Source organism: Onychomys torridus, chromosome 7 (assembly GCF_903995425.1).
Source record: "Onychomys torridus chromosome 7, mOncTor1.1, whole genome shotgun sequence".
In the NCBI taxonomy this organism is placed as follows: domain Eukaryota; kingdom Metazoa; phylum Chordata; class Mammalia; order Rodentia; family Cricetidae; genus Onychomys; species Onychomys torridus.
The window spans coordinates 44,203,757-44,216,165 of NC_050449.1; the positions used below are offsets into that span (position 1 = coordinate 44,203,757).

The following is a 12,409-nucleotide window of genomic DNA, read 5'->3' on the forward strand; positions in this document are numbered from 1 at the left end:
GCACCAATCTACTTCAAAGAAGATGATGAATATCAAAGATCCTCCATAAGTTTGCTTTAAATGTGGCAAAGTTAGCCATTAGGCAAGAAACTGCCCTTGACTTGACTGCTCATAGTATGCTATCCAGCTTGGACAAGCAGGACACAAAGAAAGTCAACTGCCAAATTTTGCCAAGACAGGGTAGGACAGGTCTTCAAAATTCATGCTTCACAGAGAAGTCTATGAGACATTCTGGGCCTGTAGGCTAAAGATGGATGCCCCAATGTTACAAAGGAAGCATGGGTAACTGTCCAGGCAGCCAGATGTCGCTGTATCATTTCTATAGTTTTGGAAGTTGCTTTCTCAGCATTTCCTGTTTACTCAGGCAATATTTTATCCTTATCAGGTCTCTGATGGGGTTGAAGACTAGATAGTTATGGTCTTACAGTTTTCCTTGTTATCAACTTCAGAAAAGTAACTCACAAGAGAGTTAAAAGTTTATAAAGAGAGTGTAAAGTTAATAAAGGTTGAGAGACATAAAAAGCTTAAGTTGTTTAGCTAAGAAAATATTTTAAGGTTATAAAAAGGTATTTTTAAGTTGGTAATACAAATTATGATAGAAAGCGATTTAGGGTCAAAACTCACCAAGATAGGATGAATAATAGAGTACTTTCTAAAAGGTTGCCAAATACAAATGGACTGGACATTGTGAATGTAATTCTTACCTGATAATTGTTCTTATTGTATGTGTTTATTGGTGTTAGAGAAAGAGGCTTTTATTGGACTAAAAGTGGGAGGTGCTGGGATAAACGTTTTGAACACTGTGTGAAGATGTGTCTCTGTCCTTCCTCACCTGCCTATGGAACCTTCTGATTGGTTTATTAAAGAGATAAATGTCCAAAAGCTAGGCAAGAGGGGATAGGCTGGATTTCCAGGGAGAGATAAGAACTCTAGGAAAGAATCTGATGTATGAGAGATTCACTAGCCAGACAAGGAGGAAGTCGGACTTTGGCAGAATGTAGAATATAAACGGGTTAAGTTTTAAGGCTAGTTGAGGACAAGTCTAACCTAAGGCCAAGCTTTCATGATTAGTAAAAAGTCTCTGTGTCATTATTAGGGAGCTGGTGGTCTAAAGAAAGACCTGCTATAGTCTCATTACTAAAATCCCTCTTTGGCATATTTTTTATCACAACATTGAACATATTAATCTGTTATTTATAATTCCTGGTCTCATGGTTCCAACCCTTGTCCTGGGTTTGGCTCTGTTGACTGCTCTGGTTCTTAGCAGTGGCTTTTTCCCCTTTCCTTTTGGGAATGTCTATTAATTTAAAAAAAAATTTTTTTTTTGCAGTGTGTGTGTGTGTGTGTGTGTGTGTGTGTGTGTGTGTGTGTATGTGTGTGTGTGATGGAAGCATGGTGCACACACACACTGAAGTCAGTTCTCTCCTACTACATAGGCCTCATTATTTTGTTTTTGTTTGTTTGTTTTTTCTACACAGGTTTTTTCTGTATATCTCTGGCTATCCTGGAACTTGCTCTGTGGACCAGGCTGGCCTTGAACTCAGAGACCTGATTTCTCTGCCTCCTGAGTGCTAAGATTAAAGATGTTTACTACAACTGCCCAGCTGGTCCTCATAATGTTTTATGAACATCAGACATTCTGTGTGAAAGAAGTAGATAATCCCAGTACTCAGGAGGCTGAGGCAGGAAGACTGTGATTTTGACCACAGTGTGAGTCTTCTACCTTAGAAAGAGGTAGGGGGAAGGCTGAAAACATCCCTGGAAATGGTGTACTGTGTCCTCTGCCAGCACAGGAGCAGTGACAGCTAAATGAACCAAGACAGCAACCTAGCTGAGGTTATCTTAGAACACGCCCATGTTCATGTTCCTCCAGATTCCTATTAAGGGGAAGAGCTGGCTTCCTGGAGGGTTCTTCCTCATGGCGTAGATGAGGGAGACTTCTGTTACCCTGTCACTCAGCCTGCCTCTGCCCCAGGATCTGAGCCTACAAATGTCCTTCCTGCCCCTGCTTCATGATGGAGGACTGTGTACTCCCCTCTCCCCATGGCTGGAATAGGTCTTCACCTTTGCCTGTGCTGAGGCAGAGTGGGGAGGGTTTCTCTCTCCCGGGAGTCTTTTGCTCCACAATGGACAACAGTCCAGATAGGGCCTTGTGCTTTGTGGTGGAAGTGCTCCTGTCCCCTGGGCTGGCACCAACAGGGGAGCTTTTCTTTGACTCTGTCCCCACAACCAGGTATTTTCATGCACAGAATAGAAATCCATGGAAAAGTGTCTGTGTGTTGTAAACTCTTATGCCCTCAACACCTGGGGTTCTCTGCTTAGCCATTAGCAATGGAGGGAAATCGTAGCAACATTCTTTGTATCTGTGGCACAGTGGTCCATTACCCTTCCTGGCTTCTCCACAAACAAGCTGGTGCTAGCATCCTTTTGTTCCCCAGAGCCACGTGCTTGTGTTCCAGGCTGACTGATTTCCCTATGACCTTATCTCTCAGATGGGTTCACAATTTGTGACTTCTTAGGTTAGCCAACTTTCTCTTGCTATTAATGCAGAAGGTTCTAGCCAGCTTTCTATACTCTAGGCAGAAGTCAGAATTATACTGTTTCAAGAATTATACTGTTTATACATTTTTAAGAATTGAGACGGAATTCATATGAGATAAAATTCATCATTTTAAAGTGTGCAATTCAGTGACAGTACATCTACAGTACTCTGCAAACATTCACTATTAACTGGCTCCAGACACAGTCACCACCCCTGAAAGAAACCTGAACTGAAACACACAGGCTTGGAGAGTGAAGGTGCTTTCTCAAGCCTGGGGCCTCAAGTTCCGTCCCCAGGACTCACAAGGTGGAAGGAGAGAAATGATTCCCATAAGCTGTCCTCTGCCCTCCACATATGCACTGTGGTACATGTGTGCCTACATACACATACAGTATAAATAAACAAATATAATAAAACGTTTAAGTTTTTGTAAAAAGCAGTCATTTACCATTTCCCCTTCCTTTTTTATCCTAGCGTGTGTCTAACCCAACCTTCTTTCTCTCTAATAATTTGCTTGTTCAGGACATTTCATATAAACATACAAATGTAATATATGTCCTTTTTTAAAAATATTTTTTCACTTTGTGGTGCGTGCATGTGCAATGATGTCTTCCTCAGTCACTTTCCGCCTTACTTTTTGAGACAAGGTCTCTCACTGAACCTGGAGCTCACAGATTGGGTGAGACTAATTGGCCAGAAAGCACCAGTGACCACCTGTCTCTGCCTCCTCAGCACTAAGACTGCAGGACTGTGTTATCATGCCCAGCTTCTTACACAGGTGCTGGGGATTTGAACTCAGGCTCTCACACTTGTGAGGCAGGCACTTGAGCACGTGAACTGTCCCTTGGGGTCTGGCGTCTTGTACTTAGCCTACTGTGTTTTCAGAGTTCATTCACATTCAATCGTATATCAGTATTTTATGCCTTTCTGAATATCATCATTTCTCGGTTAATAGACATTTGTGCTGATTCTTCAGTTTTGCACAATGGTTTCTCACTCTTCGGGGTATATACCTATAGCTTTCCTGTGATGATTCTGTGCTCTGCTTTTCTGGAGAACTGTTTCTTCAGTGCCTGTATCATTTTAAAATCTCAAAGCAACACAGAAGAGTTCCATTTTCTCTACATCTTTTGTTAACACTTGTTACTTTCCATTTTTTAAAGCTGTACATGCTTTTGATGTCATATCTAGAAATCCATTGCCATGTCCAAAAGTATATTTCTCCTTCTCTAGAAGTCGTATAGACTTATCTTTTACGTAATATGGTAACAGGCTGGGATCCATGTTGTAGGATATCCTCTTGTCCCAGGCCAAATGACTACATATATGGGTTTATAAATGAACTCCCAATTTTATTTCACTAACTTTACTGAAATAAGGGGCAGCAGAGATAGATCAGCACTTAAAAGCACATACAAGTTCAGTTCCCAGCACCCAAGCAGCTCACAACCCTCTGTAATCCCAGCTTCAGGGGTTCTGAAGCCCTATTCTGGCCTCTGCAGGCACCTGCATATATATGTACTACACACACACACACACACACACACACACACACACACACACACAAATAATAAACAATAAATCTTAACACTGAAATAATTGTTGTTGTTGTTTTTCATGAGTCAATGACAGGACAGGAACTGGCTGGGATGAAAAAGACAAAGGTACAGAGTGGGATGGAAAGGACAAAGGTACAGAGTGGGATGGAAGGAGTTCTTGACCTGCTACCACTACCTCACATATCTTGTGTGCCCCATCCTTTGCCAGTGATTACTAGGTGAAGTTTCATTTAATGCTCAAATCTTTCAAGATTGTCTCCATTCGATAACAAAGAAAGTCAGACCAAGTGCCATTGATTAGCATTCTTGTCTACAGCCATACACTGTGGACTGGCAGCCCCCACATTGCACTGCAGAGATGTCTGATTTTATAGTCTCTATTTTTCCTACTCAGTTGGCATTCAATTTGAGGAATGAATTCCAAGCGCCTCTGAACTCATGAAGAGGAGCATCTCATTGGCATTCAAATGCACCCCCTTGAGGCTCAGAAAAGCGCGGGGATTAGAATAAAACTGTAAAAGCAATCCACATACAAGGATGCTGGAAGCCACACGCAATGGAAAGCTATCTCTAAAGAGACTGTGAGACAGTCTGGGACGAGGCCTCAAGTGGCATCGCAGGGCATCAACATCCAAGGGCGAGTTAGAGGAGGAGTTAAAGAACTGGCATTCAGAGAATCTAAGGCAAACTGATGACTCTGGCTCGGCCATGAAGAGCAGCAGCAAGTCCGTCCTGTTCCCGTCCACACATGCACAGTCTGACTTTAGTGGCACTACAGGGGTCCTCAACGCACTGGCATCAGGACATCACTGCTCAGCACTGGAGCTGACGGTGGAGAAGGTTTCCATCAGACCGTTAGAGAATATTAAATGCTAAAGACAATGGAAGGCAAGCCTTGAGATGCAATCATTTGACTACATAACGAGAAGGTCACCTGCAACCCAACATAAATAAATGGAGTAACTGAGTGGAGTAAGAATGAACTAGGGTTGGGGATTTAGCTCAGTGGGTAGAGCGCTTGCCTAGCAAGCGCAAGGCCCCGGGTTCGATCCTCAGCTCAAAAAAAAAAAAAAAAAAAAAAAAAAAAAGAATGAACTAGTCTGAGTGGTAGAGGCAAGACAGAGCCTGAGATGGTTCAGCAGGTAAGGACGCTTGCTGCAAAGCTGAGTTCGGTTGCTGGAACGGAGAGCAGAAGAGACGTGAGTCCTGCTAGTTGTCCTCAAGTCTCTACACGTGGACGTGGCACATGGGCTCACATAGATAAATACACTATGTTAAACACCTCTCAAAAGAAATGAAAGAGAATAAGTATGACCTGCCCAGGAGTCTGGTGTAGGTGATCAAAAGAAGTCTGTAGTTAAAGGGCTTCCATAGTGACACAGGTTCTTAGATTTGATGAGCTGGGGACATTCTGGCCTGTTTGTGAAAATGGATGTCATTGGAAGTTCTGGTTAACATCTAAGTGAACTAACTAAGTCTAGTAGTTTAAATAATACTATATATTAATGAAAGAATTGGTAGAGGACAGAGTTTATTATTTTAAAAAGAATATCCAAGAACTTCTACATTGGCAGTTCATACTAACCTTGAAAAGGTATCAGAGGAGATAACAATCAAATTCGAATCCCAACAAAGCATGGTGGTGCATGACTTTAACCCCAGCATTTAGGAGGTAGAGGCAGGAAGAGCTCTTTGAGTTTGAGGTCAGCCTGCTCTGCATAGGTCTACACCAGGTGTTCTCAACCTATGGGTCACAACCCTTTGGGGGTTGAAAGACTCTTCCACAGGGATTGCCTAAGACCATCTGCATATCAGATATTTACATTACGATTCACAACAGTAGTAAAATTACAGTTATGAAGAAGCAATGAAAATAATTTTATGGCTGGGGTCACCACAACATAAGGAACTATATTAAAGGGTCACGGCCTTAGGAAGAGAACAACTGGTCTACTTACATACCAGTAATCCTATCACCTGGGAGGTGGAGGAGGAGGATTAGGAGGTCAAGGTCATTCCTGGCTATATAGTTTGAAGTTAGCTTGGTTTACATAAGACTCTGTCTCAAAAAAGCAAAACAAATTTAAATTAAAAAAAAAAAAAACCCAGACCACAGAGCAAAACCCTTAAAATATTTGCACAAGTATGAAATGTGCAAGTTTTTGTAGAGCAAACTGTTCCCAAATTTCTGATTGTAACATTTCCTTGAGTGAGATGATGATGCTGGGAGAGAATCCAATGATTTTAGTCCCAAAATTCGCTTCAGAATCTTCTTCCCAGGAGTCCTCTGAAATACATTTAACTTTCGGTTCAGTTGGTCTGGTCTTTTTGTTTTGCTTTTGAATTCTGCTCTTGTTTTAAGACAGAGTCTCACTATGGTGGGTCTCAAATTTATAATCTGCTTCAAGCTCCCAAGTGCCAGGATGATAGGCATGTGCTACCATGCCCAGCTTTTGTATGGTTTTAGAAACTGTACCCATGCAATGGAGAAATAACTCTACAGTTAAGAGCACTGGCTGCTCTTCTAGAGGACCTAAGTTCAAATCCCACACCCACAAGGGTGGCTCACAACTGTAACTCTCGTTCCAGGGGAACTAATACACAGCTGTGCACTCAGGCAAAACACGTACACACATGGGGGGGAGGAAGAAAAATAAACTGCACACACACACACACACACACACACACACACACACACACACACACGCTGGTTCTAGTCAGCTATTTGATCTTCATATAATTTGTTTGGATTCTTTAAAATTGGGCCTTGGTAAAAGAAAAATGAGAAAATTCAAACATTAACTAAACCAATACTCAAAATGTACTACAGTGAGAATGTCCAGGTGGAGCAGCTCCAACAATTTCAACCAACCAGAGGAAAATGGGTGAGTGCGCAGTTGGCTCAAACACACTTCCTAACCATGGCCAGTAGGGGGTGCAAATATTTAGCAGGCTTTAAATGAATGACCTGGACTCTCAGAAGTTTTAAAGAAACTGAACTCCCTGCCCCTAGAAAAAGCAGACTGTGTGTGTATACATGAGTGTGTGTGTGTGTGTGTGTGTGTGTGTGTGTGTGTGTGTTATCTGAAACCAGAGTGATCTAGATATATGTTTTTTGCTTTATGGTTTATTCAGCATGAATGTTTTGAATTTTGCATAGTTTCCAGACATTTCAGCCCACGTCAGCAGCATTCTCCATATGGCTGATGGTGGTGATGTCATGAGTCCTCATAATCCTAGAGATAATATGACTTTTGTTTGCTCAGAAAAAAAAAAAAATCAAAAAAGCGAAGCACTGAAAAAAAAATATCTACCCAGAAACTGGAAGTATGAAAATAACAAAAATTCCTGATTGGCACAAAAACAGACACATTGATCAATGGAATCAAATTAAAGACCCAGACATAAACCCACATGTCTATGAACACCTAATTTTTGATAAAGAAGCCAGAAATACACACTAAGAAAAAGACCAGCATCTACAACAAATGCTGCAGGTCAGACTGGATGTCTGCATGTAGACGAATCTGAATAGATTCGTACTTATCACCCTGCACAGAACTGAACTCCAAATAGATCGAACACCTCGACATAAAACTAGATACACTGAACCTGACAGAAGAGAAAGTAAGGAACAGCCTTGAACACGTTGGCACAAAAGACTTTTTGAACACAACATCAGCAGTGCAGGCACTAAGATCAACAATAAACAGGACCTCATGAAACTGAAACACTTCTGTGTGGCAAAGGACACCATCATTTGGACAAAACAGCAGCCTACAAAATGGGAGATTTTCACCAACTACTCATCTGATAGGGCTCTAATATCCAAAATATATAAAGAACATAAAAAACTAGATATCAAGAGAATAACCCAATTAAAAATGGGGTACAAAGCCAGCGGTGGTGGCACACACCTTTAATCGCAGCACTCGGGAGGCAGAACCAGGTGGATCTCTGTGAGTTCGAGGCCAGCCTGGGCTACCAAGTGAGTTCCAGGAAAGGCACAAAGCTACACAGAGAACCCTGTCTCGGAAAAAAAAAAAATGGGGTACAAATCCAAACAGGATTCTCAAGAGGAAACTCAGATGGCTCAGTGTTGTGGGATGGATATTTGATTGCACTGTAACACCCTGAGACTGTGTTGATAAAGTTAACCTGGAATCAGGGGGCAGAGCTAGCAACCAGAATCAGCCACAGAGAAGCCAAGAACACGGGTAGAGAAGAGGCACAGGAAGGAGTAGGGAGGGACTTAGAGACTACGTGGTCTCTTTGAACTGGGTTGTGTGGAGAGAGAGGCGCTTGCTGGGTCTCCGGTTTAAAAAAAAAGGAAGGTTAGCTGGTCACTCCTCCTCCATTTCTTTGATCTCTCAGGTTTTCACCCCAATATCTGACTCCTGAGTCTTTATTGGTAATAGAACAACTTAGATAAAAACAACAGCTGAGGGACACTTTAAAGAAATGTTCGGCGTCCTTAACCACCAGGGAAATGCCAATCAAAACTACTTTGGGATTTCATCTTACATCCACTAGAATGGCTAAGATCAATAAAACAAGCAACAGATGATGCTGGTGAGGATGTGGAGTATGGGGAACACTCATCCATTGCTGGTGGGAGTGCAAACTTGAACAGACACTGTTGAAATCAGTGTGGCAGTTCCTCAGGAAGATGGGAATAGATGTATCTCAAGATCCAGCTATAGCACTCTTGGGCATGTACCCAAAAGGACACTCCATCCTACCACAGAAACACTTATTCATTACTTCTTTATTCATACTAGCCAGAACTGGAATCAACCTAGATGCTCCTCAACAAAAGAACTGATTTTAAAATATGGTACATTTACACAATGGGATATTACCCAGCCATTAAAAAGAAGGAAATCATGAAATTCACAAGTAAATAGATGGATCTAGAAAAAAAGTCATCCTGAATGAGGTATCCCAGGCCCTGAAAGACAAATATGGTGTGTATTCACTTATATGTTCTGTACTGGGTGGTTTCGTGTGTCAACTTGACACAAGCTGGAGCCATCAGAGGAAGGAGCCTCAGCTGAGGAAATGCCTCCTTGAGATCCAGATGTAAGGCATTTTCTCATTTAGTGATCAATGCGGAGGGCCCAGCCCATGGTGGATGGAGCCATCCCTGGGCTGCTGGTCCTGGGTTCTATAAGGGGTGGGGGGCTGAACAAGCCATGGGAAGCAAGCAAGTAAGCAGCTCCCCTCCATGGCCTCTGCATCAGCTCCTGTCTCTGGGATCCTGTCCTGACTTCCTTCAGTGATGAACAGCAAAGCTGAAGTGTAAGCCGAATAAACTCTTTCCTCCCCAACTTGCCTTTTGGTCATGGTGTTTCGTTGCAGCAATAGAAACCCTAACTGAGACATGTGCATAAGACAAATGTGGTGTGTATTCACGATATGTGCATATTAGCTGTTATGTTCATGACAGCCAAGGTACAATACACAGAACCACAGAGGTTAAGAGTAGTGTAGGTCTGGGGGGGGGGGGCGCAGATAGATCTCCTTAGGAAAGGGAAATAGAATCGATAGTTATGGATGGATGTGGGGAGCTGGAATGGGAGGGTCAAGTGAGGAAGAGGAGGGGAGAGGAGGGAATTTGGGGAAACACAGCTACAATTAGGGCCATTTGAGGAGTAGCATGGAAATCAAGTATGAAGAAACTTTCTAAAATATATACATTTATGAATGTAATTTAAATGAAATTGCCAAATAATGGGGAAGACAGAGCCCCAACTAGACATCTCGTCATCAAATGAAGCTTCCTGTACAAGGATGGGTTTACATTGGAGCTGTTGGCCAAAGGGGCCCCACAGGAATCCCTAAACAACCCCGACTGTTGCCAGGCCTATAGATGGTGCTCCACAAACTGACAGCAAGGCTTCATAGCTGAAGACAACATCCACACTGAACGTAGAGAAGTCAAGCTGGCATCTATGGGGGGACCTCCACCCTACGGGCCAGTTAGTATCTGTGGCACAGAAAGGTACTCTGCATGCTACCAAAAGAGAACAACAACAACAACAAAAAAAAAAAAAAAAAAAAAAGAGGGAGAGAAGAAGAAGAGGAAGAGGAGGAGGAGAACCAAATTTCTAGTCTAACAGTCCAGACACCTTCACTTTGTGGTAATGCCTACTTACTTGAATTAGGGGGCCAGGATGCCCGGTATTCACTGCTTGCTTGAGTTCTGAGTGACCTGCCCCGAACCTGGAAAGTCATAACGATGTCAAGGGTTATTTATTATCAACAGAAGGATTTGCCCAAGAATTTAAAACAGGAAAGGAAACGAAAACGACATTCCCTACCACAACATAGGAAATGTGCCATAGTTCTCTTAATAGCATGCACAGCTGACAAAGGCTCTCTAGTTTCCTGTGCACATCCCAGTGTTCTCTCACCCAAGTTAGCTCCCCTTGGAGGGGGGAGAGGAGAACAAGCAGCATGGATCCTGGGGACTCCAGGACCCCCATTCCTTACAGCTACAGAGCTGCTGAGCACAAGTTACCACACAGCCCTTCCCTGGATGGTCATACCACATCCAACAGTCAGCTCCAAGAGACAGAAACCCCAAGGAAGCTCCACTGGAGACTCAGCGGGGTCTTGTATTACTATTGTTGTTGTTATTTGGCACTGCCTTTGTATAAAGGAAGGCCCATCAGACCAGGCTACCCCCGGAGCTTGCCTAAGCAAGAAATCACAGTGTTACCTTCCTTTCCTGTTTCTTCTGTGTCTCCATGACATGCAGACGCTCCATGAGGCTAGAGATCCCCTGCTCCAAGCTGTCAATGGTGTGATGCTGAGGGTCATGCCCACTGAAGCTGTTGCGCAGGCTGCGGAGGGCATCTCGGACGAGCTGGAGGTCACTGGTCTGTGGCTGAAAGGAAAGGGCTGGTGGCCGGGTACAATGCCATACTCCTACCCCTGTCCCAACCATGGGGCCAAAGTGGATTAAAGGAAAGGTTCCTAGGATAGAGGCTCGAGTTCTGTGGAGGAAAATATGCCTCCTCCAATACCTACTGTGTGCCCACTAGTTAACTCTTTTTTTTTTTTTTTTTTAAGATTTACTTTTAGCCAGGCAGTGGTGGTGCACACCTTTAATCCCAGCACTTGGGAGGCAGAGCCAGGCAGATCTCTGTGAGTCCCAGGCCAGCCTGGTCTACAGAGTGATTTCCAGGACAGGCACCAAAACTACACAGAGAAACCCTATCTCGAAAAACAAAAACAACAAAGAGGATTTATTTTTATTATGCAGGGCAGTGGTGGTGCACACCTTTAATTTTGCAGCACTTGGGTGGCAGAGACAGGTAGATCTCTGAGAGTTCAAGGCCAGCCTGGTCTACAGAGCGAGTTCCAGGACAGGCTCCAAAGCTACACAGAGAAACTCTGTCTCCAAAAACAAACAAACAAGCAAACAAAAAAAAAAAAAAAAAAACACCCAAAAAACAAAAACAAAATTATTTATTATGTATAGTGTTCATGCCTGCGGGCCAGAAGGGGGCGCCAGATCTCACTATAGATGGTTGTGAGCCACCCTGTGTTCCACCTCTGGAAGAGCAGTCAGTGCTCTTAACCGCTGAACCATCTCTCCAGCCCCCATTAAATCTTAATTTTAGAAATTGATTTTTAAGTTTGGATCCTGGATGCCTTGCATCTGTACACACCCATCAGGTGCGAGAATCAAAGGCCTGGAGTATGCAAAGCTTGGCCTTGGGTGGCGGCTGGGACAGGGTTCTCTCTTCCGCTTGTTCTCTGGTCCCAGGAACCTACCCCTCTGTGGGTGACAGCTGAGGCACCTCTCCCTGCCACCGGAAGGACAAAGCCATTGCGTTGAGAGCTGTGACCGCTGTAATTTGTCACCTAGAGCATCAAGAAGAAACGGCAGTTGTTAACAGACATCTTTTCCTTTACTTTCCTCACTTTCTGATGTAGCATGTCACTACTGACTGGTTTGCTGCTTACATCAGAAGTGCTATGTGGAGCCTGTGGATACGGCTCAGGGAGTAAAAGTGTTTGCCACACAAGCCAGACACCCTGAGTTTGATCCCGAGAACCCACGTAAAAAGCTCGATGAAATGATGTACACATGTAAACCTCACACTTCTACAGTGAGGTGGGAGTTACAGACAGAAAAATCTCCCAGAAGCTCACGGGTCAGCTAGCAGTGTACGCAGCACAAGAGAGACCCTGCTTCAACCATAGCTGAGGATAAGAACTGGTGTGTATACCTCTCTCTCTCTCTCTCTCTCTCTTCCTCTCTCTCTCTCTCTCTCTCTCTCTCTCTCTCTCTCTC

General features: G+C 43.5%; 1 protein-coding gene across 7 annotated transcripts in view; it reads right to left on the bottom strand.

Annotated features, from left to right (window-relative positions):
* Dixdc1 (DIX domain containing 1) overlaps positions 1–12,409 on the bottom strand; it is a 90,320-nt gene that overhangs the window by 16,054 nt on the left and 61,857 nt on the right. For 6 of the 7 annotated variants that reach the window (XM_036192867.1, XM_036192868.1, XM_036192866.1 and 3 more), the window contains 3 exons: positions 11,887–11,976; positions 10,826–10,993; positions 10,260–10,326 (listed from right to left, as the gene is read on the bottom strand). In XM_036192867.1, coding sequence (XP_036048760.1) covers positions 10,260–10,326; positions 10,826–10,993; positions 11,887–11,976 — 325 coding nt within the window. Of the gene's footprint in view, positions 1–4,159; positions 4,927–10,259; positions 10,327–10,825; positions 10,994–11,886; positions 11,977–12,409 lie in introns of those variants that run through there. The other variant, XM_036192871.1, reaches the window with a different exon arrangement.